Raw genomic sequence first — 15,539 nt, 5'->3', positions numbered from 1 at the left:
CCTGCTGTACAGAAGCGCCGAATAACTTGACAAAAACGTGAAGCAGGATAACAATAATGTGAACGCTTAAACATCATTCAGATTAATAACTATGTACACCTTTGTTTGTCACTATTCAAGTCTTTCACATTGCTGCGCTTTAAATGACTTACACAATTGCATTGAGGCATTTCAGAGGCAATGATTCAATGATTCAATGATTAAAATTTAAATTATGATAGTTTTGTATTGAAAGATGTATATTTTCCTTGTAAAGAAGTAAATATGGGTAATAAATAGCACTACCTAAATAGAAGATTGCACAGATTGTAATGAATAAATCAAATATTTTATTAAAGAGTTTCTGTGAAGGACCAAAGCTAATTAAAATTAGCTGCATGAAGTAATCATTAAAAAGTCACAGCAAATATTTTTATCAGTGTGCGTTTTTATTCAAACATTCTTTTATAACTAAATTTCTCATTTAGTTAAAAATCTAAAACACAAATATACGAGACTGAACCTGAGAAGAACTCAGCTTTCATAATAAGATGAAAGAAGACGTGACCATAGAAAGATGCACTAGTGACCTATCCGGTCGTTAAGTGATGACACGACGAATCCTACTTCCGGGCCTAAAGTAGTCTGCGTTTATGGCTTTTGTGTTGTTAACATGTTTAATGTTATGTATTTTCTTCTATTTGATCTCAAAAAGCTCCTAAAACAGTCAGTGATCACTGTTGACCTCCCTCGGCTTTTATTACCGCTAATCATTTATTTAAGCTCAGTTTTTAAAACCTTAGGATGTAACTACAGCCCAGCCCATGCAGCAGTATATGAATGACTAACCTCGTATTGTGGATGGATTATCTCAGTTGTTCTCCTGGCTGAAGTTTGGTCCTTTTACAGCATCCTGCCATGCGATTACATTTGTTCCTGACCACCGAGAACACTCACGGTAACTTTTATCGAGTGGAAAAAAAGTTAGCTTGTTTATATTATGCTAACATAGCTGTGTCGCTAGCGGTCACGTAGCACATCATTATATACCAGCTAGCCCAACTTCAGTAACCCTACAAACGTCACTGCTGTTTAGTTTTCTGTCTTCATTTATGCTGGAAGTGATAACAGAGCTGTACGTTTTAATTTGTTTCCAAAACCCCGCAGTCAGGACATGCTATATTGTATTTAGATAGAAGCTAGCGAGCTAACTCCCTGCTAACTTCTAACTCTGTTAAATGGCCGTTTTCATGGATGCCTGGATGTTAAACTCAATTGTTACACCTGGTAGAGCAGAATGCTGATCATTTTATTAAAGATGAAAGACTTTAGACAGTTTTTAACTCTCAGTAATGCCATAGTGATCGTTTGATATATGGACCTGCAGCGGAGTTTAGGCCCAGACACGGCTAGTGACGTCAGACTTAACGACCGGATAGAGGAACCGCAAACAATGACTCCATGAATCAAATGTTGTCAAAAAAGTTTTGTTGGTTTGTTTTTTTTGTCCGCAGATATTTTATTACAGTTTTAGCCAATAAGTGGACGATGTTGGTTTTTGTTCCATTTTCGGTCCTATGTCATTACAGCAAAACGTGACATTATGTTGTAATGTAATTTTAACTAAAACGAATCATTGATGACCGTGTTATCGTCACCATGATCTTTGTCAATTCCACATCTGAAGGACAGCCAATCCCAGCAGGAACACGAGCTTCAGCTGACCAATCCCTGAGGCCTGAGAGAGTGAACGACACAGACACACATACATGCATGTTTATCTGGCACAAAAAAGGTGAAATGTTGTATGCTAGCAGCTTCTTTTGTGACTCATGATGCCATCATGTGAGATCTGGATTTGTTTTGCAAACACTGTCTTTGAAACTGTGGCTGTGTTAGAGTGACAGACAGTATGTGACGGAAAATACAGAAAAGCAGAATCAATAAATAAATATTTTCTTGTTTTAAGTTAAAACTATAAATCTGTCCTTTACTGACACGTCTAAAAAAAAACCCAAAAAAACAGGATTTCTCACCTTGTTCCTGAAATTGGACTCATCCTCTAAAAGACAGGAGAAAGCACAGATACTGGCATCAGTACCAAAGTACCAATAATAGACAAAGTGTCTGTGCTGTGTTGGTGCGCTGCTGTTACCTTTAAAAGAAGTGTGGACAAGGTCAGTGCTGAATTCGATATAGTCATAGCTGTAGTCAAGGTCCGTCAAGTTGAAGTCGACAGGGTCGGTCAAGTTGAAGTCATTGTAATCCATCAAGTTGAAGTCAGTATAGTCGGTCCAGTTAAACTCTGTGAGGTCATAATGGTCCCAGTCTTCTTTTTCACTGTTTTCTGTGATAAAAATTCAGCAGAAACAAAATAAAAAGCACGTAAGCTGACAGAAGTTGGCTGACATACACATACACACCCTTTATAAAACAACCCAATTATAATTCATTCTGTATATGTAATAAATATTATTAAATATAGTATTACCCTGGATTAATATTTTATTTAATTAATATGAAGCTTTTTAACAGCTTTGGAAAATAAAGGTCATCTGAACAGTCTGAAGTCTTTGGATGTTTGGAGCTAATTGGTCAGAAAAAAAAAAGGCTGTCAGTTTTGCTTTCGGTTTGAAGGCGAGGCCGTGACCTGTGCGCCACATCAGGACATCCCATTAATAACCAGCGAAATCCGCGAAGCAGCCAACTTAATTTTTTTCCAATTGTTATAGACGTTTTAAGACTGTAACCCCCCAAACCACACACTTTATACACTTTTCTCAGACAGGCATGAACATTTACACACTTTTCTCTCTTGTTTAAACTCTCAAAGTTCAAACCTTCGTAGAAACAAATAAGTCCAGTGTTATAGAATCAAAGTCACCCGCAGGAGCCTCTGACGCTGCAAAACGTTTCATCGACATTGTTGTGTTTGGTGGAGAAAACTTACAAACATACAGTGCAGCACTTCAGAGTCACGCTGCCAGCGAGGGAAGATTTATGTAAATTTGACAAGCTGAACGCATTCTGTACTGCACAGGAGACACGGCACGATTATTTATAACGGTCCGCAGCCAATCAGGACGCAGAACACAATGCGGGGTTTAAAAAAAAAGAACAAAAAAACAAAAAAATAGCCTAAACATGGAAAGTTGCACGCGCACACACACAAAAAAAATCCGCGAGACCGCGTTACAGCGACGGATGACTGTGCAAACAAAGAACAAACACTTTTTTTAAAAATCTCCTATTCACAAAGACACATTTATAACATTAATTTATAATTTATAACATCTAAGGTTCTGGTTGCAGTTCACTCACCACAGCAGACTAACACGCTCAGAGTCAGCCAGAGACAGGCGGACAGTAACGGGTTCATCCTGGACGAGAGACACAAACTGCAGAGAGAGAGCGTGGGAATGAGATCTGAGTCCTCTGACACTTTAAACAAAAACTTTATTTTCCCACGAAACGAGTTTACCTGTTATCAGCAAGCCCGGACTCGTTAGGTGAGCCAAACACTTTCTAGATGTGACAGTTACATCAAACATAAGGCTCGGGGGCCAGAATTGGACCCCAATCTGCCCCGCTGCTTATGTGAAAAAGGCATAAATTTAAGTGTTTTCATGAGTCGTACAGCTTTTACTAAAGATGAAAATCTACCCAACAGGCATTCATACTAGACTATTGTGAACAGACATACAAACAAGACATGCTGTGGAAGAGAGCCAATAAAAATGCTCCCAGAAGCAGCGTTGCACAAAGCTGCAGACGACAGAAGCAAAAACATCAGCAGCTGCAGGACATGATTCCAGTTGTTTGTCCAGTGAAAGCTCACTGATACTCTGAGGAGGTCATATTGTTTCACACATTTGTTGTCCCGACTATCTCCCTCATGGTCACTCAACTCACACCAACGTCTGTGTTTCTGCAGTCCACACCAGCAACTAACAGCAGATGAGGATAAAATGTATAAGAAAGGAATATAAGCAATGAATTAAATATTAATTAGAAAAAACTCTGCTTTAAAATCATTTTCTTTCTTTGCTTTTCTTTTTTCTTTCAGCCAAAGAGTGTTCATACCTGCATATACGCTTGCTGACTACCAGAGAAAGTAGCGTAAGTAGATGCACTGTCACTGTGCATAGAGGGTTTGGTGGTTTTCACACGTATCTTGACTTTAAGTGGAGAGAGGACATGTGGCTGCTAAACTGTTGCTATGTGCAAGACCAGCACGACCTGTGCACAAGAAACACAGAAGTCTGCATGTTTGTTCAGTTACCATAAGCAGTTAACAGCTCGTATTTCTGTGAATGCACAGATTTATTTCTCCTTCAGATTTTTGGTTCTCAGCCGGAAAAGGGCGGAGTGCCCACTCCGGGTCGGGGATGAGTTCCTGCCCCAAGTGGAGGAGTTCAAGTATCTCGGGGTCTTGTTCGCGACTGATGGGAGAAGGGAGCCGGAGATAAAGCGGATGAAGATGGATGGATGGATATTTAATTTTCCATTTAACTTAGTAAAACTTCACTCGGTTCTTGTGCTCACTGGAACTAAGCTGCTGTTACTCACCGTAAACTCGTCTGTGAGGGCTGAGCCGACTAGATTTGAATGTATTTATCTGATAGCAAAACTAAAAAACTGCAACATTTAATGAAGTGTAGATCTGTCACATGGGCAAAGAAAGATTCATTTTATTATTAGTGTTATAATTTTCTTTTAAATTTAAAGCTCGGGGCTTTCTGTTTCTGATGTTACTGTCAAAACTAAAACGTTGTCTGACTTTCTGTGTTGGTTTATCTGCTCGTGAGTCAAAGTGACTCTTTAAAGTGTGTGAAAGATGACCTCATGAACAGGAAGGCGCGAGGGAACCGCCGGACTGCGCCTTTTGTTGTAACACTCTTACATCAAAGGTAAGATGTGCAGCTCCTTCGAACTTGTTGAAGTGTCTGCCACATGCTGCACAAACACTTGCTGTGAAGAAGAGATGTGCACGGTTTGTTGGCTCTGCCCCTGACTCCTGTGAAAAACCCTAACCTGCTCGCTATTTACAGCATCAGTCACAAGCCGGGACCGGGGGTCAGTGATGCTGTAGGACACGTTACACAGATTTGTCACTTTCACATATTTATATACTCTCAAAGTCTGCTGCGGATCTCAGTGAGGAGATCCACAGAGATTCAAAGAGTTTCCGATTAGAGCAAAAGACGGCCGATGACCCTCCCATCACCAAAGCAGACTGTTGTCTTAGTTTGATGTGTAAGGATCAACTACTCACTGCATTTTGTACTGTTGAAATTTGAGCTTATTACATATTAACCTTTTATGGGCACAAGCCGGAGTTCACTTAGAGCCAGCAAACCTGGATAAATGTGGAGGGCTGAGTCAGGAAGTGCATGAAATCAAGGATGCAGATAATCAAGGACCAGGTTGATCAGGCCCACGGTGCCGATGACGGCGTCCGGCGTTGTTGGCCAACAGGATATAAGTGGAAACGCTGCTACTGTTTGAAGAAAACACAGGATGAGCAGAGGGGAAAAACATTATGTACAGAGAGGATTCCCACTCTGCTCATCTGGATATGACTATTATTATCATTATTATATTATGTGCACATACTTACAGCTAATGAGGCTGTAGACAGCCTGTTTGTACTTCTTCATGTGCGTCTTAATAAACTTTAATAAGTGATAAATTCCACCGGCTCCCTTTCAGACTTAAAACATTTATTTACGCCATCACAAACGTGTGACACCAACCTCGTGTTTTGTATTTTATTTCAATAAAGAGAGAACATTTCAGAAGAATTGAACATCATTTATTGAGAAAGAAATTTATTTTAATGAATCTATTTGGTGACTGGACTCCGATGGCTGCTGGTGGCCCATCAGAGTCAGACGCTGGTGGTGGTGAAGGTGAACCCTGAGGCTTGGACGGAGCTCGAGTGACTCAGCGGGGTGGGGAGGAGGGAGGCGGGTTTTTAGAAAGGAGAGTCGGAGAGGGAGAATGAAGGAAGAGCACTGAAATTTAAACTGTGCAGAGCGGAGGCTGATTGGCTCAAAGGAGGCGAGCATAAAGATGATTGGACTACACTAATGATGCCAGTGTTGAGAGTGATACAGGATCTATTGCTTTAAAAAAAACTGCTTTTATTAAAATGAAACTTAAATTTAAAAAATGGGGAAGCTTGACTTCCTCTGGCCTCCGGGAGGAAACCCCGCTGCGGTTAATCGAGGTGCAGAGATGTGAAAGAAGAAGCTGAAAGTTGCAGATGCATAACAGGAAGTGAGTTCAGAAATCATCAAATGATAGCTCGTCCTTGGCTCCGCCCACCAATCAATTCCAGGCGTGAAGAATCACCAATCCCAGCAGGAGTACCAGGTTCAGCTGGCCAATCCCTGAGCCCTGAGAGAAGCCACATGGTTCACAGAAGCAAAAACAGCTACTTTGATATGTGATGTTTGACACGGATCCACATTTATGAACTTTATTATTTTTATCCAGACTAAAATTTAAACGTATCAGCTCTGAACCTTTAAAGCTGTGGAATTAACATAATCAACAATAAGTAATCAGTACTCACTATCAACATGTATTTTAATTAATATTTAAAATGTTAAAAGGAGCAACTTCTCTTAAAGTTTAATAATGTTGACTAACATTTACTTTAAGGATGATTTATGGATAATAAAGATTTTATTGCTTTTTGTGTCTCACTGAAAACAGAACACAGCCACATTAGACTTATTCTATGATGTCATCGAGAAAAGAGTAGAAAAAAATATCTGAAGCCCAAATTTTTGGCTCACTAGAATTTATTATTTGAACCCTCGACCAGGATAAACACAAAATGTCAGAAAACACTAATAAACAGAATACAGCATATATATAAATGTGAGTTAAATATTGTGAATTTGTCCGTTAACAATGTGTCTGAACATACATGGACATAAAACCTTTTTTTTAAAGCGCTCACCTTGTTTGGGATCATAAGCTGTACCTCTGAAAACACAAAGACACAGAAAAGCACAGATGCTGATGGTAGTGCCATCAAGTCTCAGTTACTAAACAGAGTTTGTGTGTTTGCGTGGGTCTCTGCTGTTACCGGGGAAGCTGGAGTAATCAAAGGTGTGGTCGTTGTAGTCGTAGTCTGTCGGCTGTGTGACTGTGTGATCGGTGGTCAGCTCTTCCGTCTCGTGTCCTGTGGAGGAAAATGAAGCGCAAACATCAACAACATGTGAGCAGCTGGGATTTAAAGGAGGCCGTTTTCCTCTTGCTAACAGCGGCTGTGCTAAACTTTAAAAGACTTTAAAACAATCCATTCAACTTTCATGGAGATGTTTGAGCTGTTTAGGAATCACGAGCGTTTTCATGGTTTTTACCAAATGCTGTGCTTTTACTGCAGCTGACCACAGCGCGCTCCCATGTTGAAGAAAATCAACTCCTTTGCTTTGAGAAACTCTTCAGTGTCTTTGGATCGTTACGCGTTTGCACCATGAAGGTCTGTCCGATCCCTCGCTCCGTACACGTCACAGTTCATCTGCACGCGCCGGCTCTGGGCCGTATCTGCTTTGAGGGGAGTACTGTATTTCACAAATTGTTATCTTTGTTTGTATTCAGTATCATGTCCTAAATCTTGGCCACGCAAGCAAAGGTAGCAGAATTTTAATCGTACTTTTAAAGACATTTTAAAAAACTTTGACCTCATTTTGACCTTGAAGGAGAGGTCAGAGGTCCAAAGGGACACGATATACAGAATGTGTATCTATAAATTTCCAACATGTCTGTATGTTGTCAATACAAACAGAAAAAGAAGCAAGTTTAAATAGCTCTATGTAATATATAATTATAAATATGAGAATATACATGATGTAATATTGAACCCCTGAGGAAATGTATATTTCCCTCAGTATTATTATTATTGTTTTGGCCTTGAAGAAGAGGTCAGAGGTCAAAGGTGACTAAATCTTTATATGGTACTTCCTACATGTTGATGATGCACCCACACTATTGGGCATTTTGTCAATTTTCCATACATAAAATCATAAAGTTGACCTTGAAGACTTTGTGAGCAGAGTTTGAATGGATCATCAACATAACAGCTATGGAACGCCAAGACTGACATAATGAATCAATGAAATACACCATTAAATAATTAATTAAAATGTGAAATAAATAATTAATTAAAATGTGAAATAAAGAAATAAAATGTGAAATAAAGAAATAATTAATTAAAATGTGAAATAAAGAAATAAAATGTGAAATAAATAAATAAAATGTGAAATAAATAAATAATTAATTAAAATGTGAAATAAATAAATAAAATGTGAAATAAATAAATAATTAATTAAAATGTGAAATAAAGAAATAAAATGTGAAATAAAGAAATAATTAATTAAAATGTGAAATAAAGAAATAATTAATTAAAATGTGAAATAAAGAAATAAAATGTGAAATAAAGAAATAAAATGTGAAATAAAGAAATAATTAATTAAAATGTGAAATAAAGAAATAATTAATTAAAATGTGAAATAAAGAAATAAAATGTGAAATAAAGAAATAAAATGTGAAATAAAGAAATAATTAATTAAAATGTGAAATAAAGAAATAATTAATTAAAATGTGAAATAAAGAAATAAAATGTGAAATAAATAAATAATTAATTAAAATGTGAAATAAATAAATAAAATGTGAAATAAAGAAATAATTAATTAAAATGTGAAATAAAGAAATAATTAATTAAAATGTGAAATAAATAAATAAAATGTGAAATAAAGAAATAATTAATTAAAATGTGAAATAAAGAAATAATTAATTAAAATGTGAAATAAAGAAATAAAATGTGAAATAAATAAATAATTAATTACAATTGGAAATAATTAAATAAATATGCATGACACATTTAATTAATTATTTAATTATGTATTTAATGAATTCATCATGTCAGTCTTGGCGTTTCACAGACAACACACTAGAAGAATGACAAATGCATGCAAATGCTACCAAAACCAGAACCTCCCTGGTTGAAGTAATAAACACCAGTGACCCCGAGCCACTGGCAGCCCTGCAGTAATATTGTCTCCATCATATTAGAGAGCCCATGTGCTTCAGAGCTGTTTCTCCTTCTGATAGACGTCAACCTCGGTTTCATTTATTCTGTTATTTTGTTCTTTGTGCAGCTTTAGATGTTTTCTGGTGAAGTCTACTCCGGCCTTCTTGCTCAGGAGTACCATGAGGGTTTGACAGTGACATCCCACTGAGTCTTCTTCACTTGGTTAGATGCTGTAAAGTGTTTTTTCTTAAGCAGGGAAATAATTCTGAGGTCTGTTGTGAGACACAGGGCACACCATGGATGTGTATATGTTATATTTATCTTCAATAGAGGACTTTTACTATTCAAAATCTTATTCTTGCACAATTTTAACCCATCTGGTCAAGACCTTGGCTTATTTGTTGCTAACTTTACTGGAAGCCCAGCAGTTGCTTCATGCTCCAGGTTCATCTCCCCACTTCCTAAAACGTTTCTGTGCCAGCTCACGACCAAAACACCCAACACAGCCTGCTGCGTGAATACAAGGATGCACAAGTTTCTGGGAATAATGTTTGTAGCTTTTGAGCTCGTGCCAACAAATAAAGAAGTGAAATTCAAAACATTTCCTCTCAGTGCTCTCCCTCATGGGGGAGTTAAGCTGCAGAGAAGCCAGAAAATGCTTGACAGTGAGTAACACCAGATGAAATCCACGATCTCGCTGGAGTGGATTGGATGGGTTGTTACCAACCAGTAGCGCCTTTAGAAATATATTTACTGAGCAAATAGAAGACGAGTTCAACACCGTCTTTACCTGCTGCATTACATATTCATGTGTATTGTTACAGTCTTATTCCATAATAGATCAAATTCATTTTCACCTTAAACTCTGACACAGAGAAGTTTGGGGCAGACGTTCTGCCAGGCTCCATCAGGTTGGATGGTGAGCATCTGTGCACATGTTCTGAGCAACATTCACAGGCCGGTCTGTGATGTGCTGTTCTTTCCAGATGCACTGTATAACTAGGCCAGATTATTTCACAGTGTCTGCATGTTATACCCACAGAGCTACAGTTTAGCCTCATTTCCTGTCTTCTTCACATCTAAAGGTAAACCCACGTCCACATCACACACCCACAATGCAATGCAAAGTGTCTGAGGCGTGACTGCAGTCATATCTGCAGCAACATTTTTGTTTTCAGGCAGACACATTATGCTGTCTTTAGTTTGTTCCTAGTTTTAAACCGACGCCTGCATTGTGCTTGTTTGTATCTATAATTTTATATTCCAATATATTTTAAGCACAAGTTACAGTGAACCTCAGATTTTATTCTAACAGATTTTTGTAAAACATGGAAAAACTTCAGTTTGTGGATATTACAGAAGCATTGGATCCTTTTCCTAACGAGCCTGCTACAATGACGTTGTTTTGTCTCCCAGCTTTCTGATGAAACAATAAAATCACAAACATGTGAACAGGATTATATTTTATGCTACTCGAGTATTTCCAGGACGATGTCCTAAACTAGTCTAAAACCCACAAACACAACATGACAAGTAAAGTAGCTGAGTCCTTTGAAATGACCGGGTTTCTAGAGAAAGACGTCAACAACCGTGAGTCTCGTGGTCGCTTCTGCTTTCAGTTCAAAGGCCAGTTTATAAAGAAGCAGTTTATAAAGACATGTCATCGATTACAGTTTTGTTTAGTAATTTTTAGTCTATCAGACAAACAAAAAACTCAGTGACTCTTCAACCTGTAACTGAAAGAATGAAACACACAAAACTTTCATGGCTCTCTCGATCAATATCAGATCGACCAGTAGCGCCTTTAGAGTGCAAAAGTAGGTTTAGCCTGAATATTTATAACACAGATGTGTCAAAGGTCATAGGTCACTCACCACAACAGGACGACATGATCAGAGCAAGCCAGAGAGAGACGGAGAGCAACACATTCATCCTGGACGAGAGACACAAACTGACTGAGACAGACAGAGAGAGAGGGGGAGTGTCTAAATGGAAACTCTCCAAACGAGAGAAAACTTACAGCCTTTAACGAGCCTCAGCTTTGTGAGTCGGACACAACAGGCTTTTTAAGGTGAGGCCACTGAAAAAAACAAAGAAAAAAGTTTGAGCCTGGATGAGGAGAGTAAAATTTCACAAAAACTGTTTTTTTCACAATTTTCTAATAAATCTATAAGAAGGAACTGAAGGTCAGTGAAGAGAAAAGGCCAAATTTATTAAAAAAAAAAACCTCAGAAATATATGAAAAAGTTGAAAATGTATGCGTCTTATTTTACCCCAGTGTGTTCCGACCAAGGTTATCGTTAACGAAAACTAACGAAATAACGAAAACTAGAAGTGAAAAAACATTTTCGTTAACGGAAATAAAAACGAGACTTTGCGAAAAAAGGAAAACTAAGTAAAACTGTTATGAGTGTTGATAGGTTTGTAGCTTGAACCTATTCACTGGAACGTTGAAGACAATATAATTACACAGCAAGCAAGACACGAAGTAGGCAAAGTTCTTCATGTTTCTCGTGCACGGGAGAGAACCGGACAAACGCCGTTCCTTCGCTTGGCCCCAGTTGCTCTCGTCCGCTCCCCCGTAACACTGCTCTTTTATTGAGGTTACATGAATATGCATAGGTGCATTAACATATGACGTCTACATACAAACAAAGAGTGCCTTGCCTGTGTGTGTGTGTGTGTGTGTGTGTGTGTGTGTGTGTGTGTCCCCATAAATGACTTCCCTAAACCTGCTGGTCTGGAAGTCCAGCAGTTCATCTAAACAAAAGGCACTTGGACTAAAACGGATATATGTCGTGTCCAAATTCATGGGCTGCATCCTCCCGAGGTCACATTTGTAGACCGATTACGTCACAGCGACGCGCCGAAGGCTGTCCAAATTCGTAGACTCCTCCGAATGTAGCCGACAAATGCGTCCTCCTTTTCCCCGAATTTGAAGGATGGGTCGGGTGTGTCCGTCGTGGCCCACCATATCCCAGAATTCATAGCGCGGCCCAGCCAATTCCAGTTTTCAACAATGGCGGCCGCTACTAAGTTTTAAAATTACTCTTACTAATCTTTGTGGGTCACAACATAAAATTTTAACACATTTTCAGGTGAGAAAGTAGTTGTGTAAACATCAAATATCTGCTCGGTTTATCAAGATATCGCATCTTTGCAAAAGTGCTTCGACGTTTTCGGAGACGTCTGTTACCCACCAGCTCGATAGCTAGCCGGGAGCTCGAGGGTTACTGATGCGGGTTAAACGTGATATATAAGTCACTTAGACAACCTAAAAATGTTATTGTTGGGCTTTTTTCAGTGTTTTGTTTGTTCATGAGTAAATCGGTTTGGCTGAGATTAAAGTTATTAGATTATTAGATTAAATAAAACGTTATTAATCCCCCAGGTGGGTTCTTCCTTGGTTTTTACACAGCTGACTAAACGTCAAACAGAAAACTGACTAAACAGAAGTATGAGACAGTCGAGAATTTACGCCAGTGTCCTGTTATATTTTAGATAGCAAGGAGCAGACGGCTGAGTTTATTAAACTCCACCGAGACAGCGGTGACGCTAATCTGAAGGCTAGACCGTCCAATTTCACGGCCGTTTACTTCCGGCCTACCTGACCTTCTGAGGACCCGGCCCACGTAGACCGCGAAGGCCGGGTCCTCAGGAGGATGCAGCCCATGAATTTGGACACGACCTTTGATACATTTATCCTACCATAAAACAATGAGACAAGGTACGACCTCTCCCATGCTCCCAGAGTGCTCTGGAATACACACAAAGTTTGCAGACTATCAAGGATCAAACCTCTACCAATCTAAAACTAATTATAAAACTCTATATAAGTAGATATTTCTAAGCATAAATGACAATCAACAATACAAAACCTAACAAGTGTTCACAAAACTAACTAAAATTAACTGTGTGTTCCGACCATGTTGTTCAATACAGGCGACATAAAAACAACCAGCAGTGAAGAATTTCATTCTAAGGGTTGAAATTGTCTCTGCACTGAATCATATCTGTTATTAATCTCTGTCTCTCTTCCACAGCATGTCTTTATCCTGTCTTCCTTCTCTCACCCCAACCAATCACAGTAGATGGCCCCGCCCCTCCCTGAGCCTGGTTCTGCTGGAGGTTTCTTCCTGTTAAAAGGGAGTTTTTCCTTCCCACTGTCGCCAAAGTGCTGCTCATAGGGGGTCATATGATTGTTGGGTTTTTCTCTGTATGTATAATTGTAGGATGTACTGTACAATATAAAGCACCTTGAGGAGACTGTTGTTGTGATTTGGCGCTGTGTAAATAAAATTGAATTGAATTCCTCATCAGAGGAGGAGTGTCTCCCTCGTCACCGCGGGCGAGCGGTGCTGTAGCAGCTGCTCAGGTGGATGTGTGCGTATGTGTTCCTCTGAGTGCTTATAGATGCGGGTGCTGATGCTGACGAGCGTGCCTCTCACACACCTTTGAAGAAAGTGTCACCAACTACGAGGAGGAGCTGAGCAGTCAGCGCAGACCAGAGAGCACCGCAGGTACGTGAAACCTGAGGCCAGGTTTCAAACATGCTGTGATGCAACCCTTGTTCGACACACCTGACCTTTGACCCTTCCACTTTGTCTAACTACAGGCCGATCTCCAACTTGGAACAAACTGTTTACACCCAGCTGAAGGGCATCCTGATAAGTCTAACATTTTGGACGTGTCCCAGTCTGGGTTTAAAACACACCACAGCACTGAATCTGCTCTTTTAAGGCTTTTTAAGGACTTATTTTTAGCCGTGGATTCAGGGAACAGTGTTTTTAGATCTAACAGCTGCTTTTAACACGGTGGACCATAACGTTCTCATCTCCACAGTCTTGAGACTGATCCACGCATTTATCACCTCTCGCCTGGATTATTGTATTTGTGCTTTGAGTGGAATGAGCCCGGCCTCCCTCTCACGTCTACAGCTGCTACAAAACACTGCTGCACAATGTGTAGCCAGTAAAAGCAAATGAGAGCTCCTAATCCCGGTGTCAGTGTCCCTTCACTGGCTTCCCGTTCAAGTTTGAATCCATTTATAATTCCTTTATTTGTTTTAAGTCTCGTAATGGTCTTGCCTCTTCTAATGTCTGAGCTTGGCTTTTAACCCAGTGACTTGTCATCCGTCTTAAACGTTTACCTTTTGTATGTACCTGCACTGTTTGTTTCTTTAGCTCCTATGTATTAACTTATAGCCGGTTTATTGTTTAATTCTTTTCTATTGTTTTGTACAGCATGTTGGTCAGCTGTGCTTTAGCAATAAAGTGAAAGTGAAAGTATGGAAGTCAGCAATGATCAGGCGCAACAAGAGCTTCCCCAGACTAAGGAAGAACAAAGGAAGTCTGCACCGTTCAGGGGGGAGAGCAGCTCGTAGCGAAGCAGCAGACTGATACCTTCATGGTGACTCATACAAACAAAGTGAAAATGGCAACCAGCGTCTTTCTCACAAGTTGCGTGTAGCTGAAAACCGCAATAAGAAAGTAAGTGAGCACTCAGGATCAACTAAAAATGTAGAGTCAAAGTCAAAAGAGACGAAACAGAAGTGAGAATGTAGTAAGAAGCTGGTGTAGTGCTGCCACAAGCTGGAAAAACCTTCAAGGACCAGAGCGAAACACAGAGCAGACTACTGCCTGCTCTCCTACCTCACTCCTGCTTTACAGGTGAAAACAGAGCAACAGGACCGCTGAGTCTTTGACTTTATTTATTTTCTGCTGTGTTTTACTTGCATCTATTTGAAAGAGTGTAAACACAAAAAATATTTTATTTTATGCGCTGGAATGTGCAGAAAATAGGTTTAAATGTTAAACTAATTTCTTCCAGTCAGAGAATGTTGCATATAATTAAATGTTTGCTTGATGCATAAAGTTAAAAGATTCAAACTAATAAAACAAGTTTTAAAATGTTACAGCATCAAGGTTAAAACTCTGAACTTGTTTCCAGAATACGTTCAACATAATTTCTCACAGTCTTCATATCATATCTACACATCGAGGCAGAGTCACTGCCTCGATGTGTAAGACGCTGATTCACATCGAGGCTACTGCAGCAGGTTATGGGAAGCTTTTTCTGCTTCTTCATTAATAAAAATGTAGTTTAAATGTCAGGAACACGTCTCTTGAGTTACTTCACAACAACCTCATCACAGGAATATCCGAGCTTTAGTAGGCGGACCTAATAATTGAGGATTTTGCTTGTGGATGCTCAGGAGGAGCAGCAGCTCCAACAAAGACGCAGAGTAGCTTTGAACCGGACAGAACCTTTGCTGTTTCGGACCCCATAGACCCAACCTCCAAGGGCCAAGAAGAGTTTGTCCATTTGTACAAAACCTGGCACTGAATGTGCAACGATTTATATTTGCCACTAAGGCTTTGGCCTCCCTGCCCTACCATGCCCATGCAGGATGCTGCAGCATAAACACTGTGCCCTGGCTGACATTGGTCAGCTGGATGTGTAGAAGAGTGACGTCCTTCATCCTGGTCTTTAGTGGCACCAAATGTTATAT

At 39.4% G+C, this 15,539-nt stretch overlaps 1 protein-coding gene and 1 long non-coding RNA gene across 3 annotated transcripts; both read right to left on the bottom strand.

The window, feature by feature from the left end:
* Positions 1 to 306: 306 nt before the first annotated feature.
* Positions 307 to 5,419, bottom strand: LOC146564972 (uncharacterized). Of its 2 annotated transcripts, none has more exons than XM_085292789.1 (6): positions 5,339 to 5,419; positions 3,461 to 4,218; positions 3,301 to 3,377; positions 2,135 to 2,326; positions 2,016 to 2,041; positions 307 to 1,717 (listed from the first exon to the last, which is right to left on the bottom strand). In XM_085292789.1, the coding sequence occupies exons 3-6, from the start codon at positions 3,356 to 3,358 to the stop codon at positions 1,649 to 1,651; spliced, it is 345 nt and encodes a 114-aa protein (XP_085148915.1). In that variant the 5' UTR covers positions 3,359 to 3,377; positions 3,461 to 4,218; positions 5,339 to 5,419; the 3' UTR covers positions 307 to 1,648. The 2 variants fall into 2 exon arrangements, with proteins under 2 accessions (XP_085148915.1, XP_085148916.1); XM_085292790.1 differs by lacking the exon at positions 5,339 to 5,419 and having other exon boundaries at positions 2,135 to 2,213; positions 2,262 to 2,326; positions 3,461 to 4,654.
* A 305-nt stretch (positions 5,420 to 5,724) lies between these two features.
* Positions 5,725 to 11,008, bottom strand: LOC146564971 (uncharacterized). The gene is made up of 4 exons (XR_014894474.1): positions 10,903 to 11,008; positions 7,082 to 7,177; positions 6,953 to 6,978; positions 5,725 to 6,381 (listed from the first exon to the last, which is right to left on the bottom strand). It is a non-coding gene; the product is annotated as an uncharacterized LOC146564971 (long non-coding RNA).
* Between the last annotated feature and the right edge of the window lie 4,531 nt (positions 11,009 to 15,539).

The sequence above is a fragment of the Mchenga conophoros genome, linkage group LG11 (genome assembly GCF_057382185.1).
Source record: "Mchenga conophoros isolate Kocher_MC1m ecotype Shallow Benthic linkage group LG11, M_conophoros_male_GT1.1, whole genome shotgun sequence".
Taxonomy (NCBI): domain Eukaryota; kingdom Metazoa; phylum Chordata; class Actinopteri; order Cichliformes; family Cichlidae; genus Mchenga; species Mchenga conophoros.
Note: the sequence above shows the minus strand (reverse complement) of the source record. Positions and strands in the feature narration are given on the sequence as shown.

Excerpts from the sequence above, each read along its gene's own strand:
- LOC146564972 (XM_085292789.1), bottom strand. The coding sequence starts at position 3,358 with ATGAACCCGTTACTGTCCGCCTGTCTCTGGCTGACTCTGAGCGTGTTA. Across the intron at positions 2,042-2,134 it reads TGTCCACACTTCTTTTAAAG|AGGATGAGTCCAATTTCAGG; the intron begins GTAACAGCAGCG and ends CCTGTCTTTTAG. Across the intron at positions 1,718-2,015 it reads AGTCCAATTTCAGGAACAAG|GCCTCAGGGATTGGTCAGCT; the intron begins GTGAGAAATCCT and ends TCACTCTCTCAG.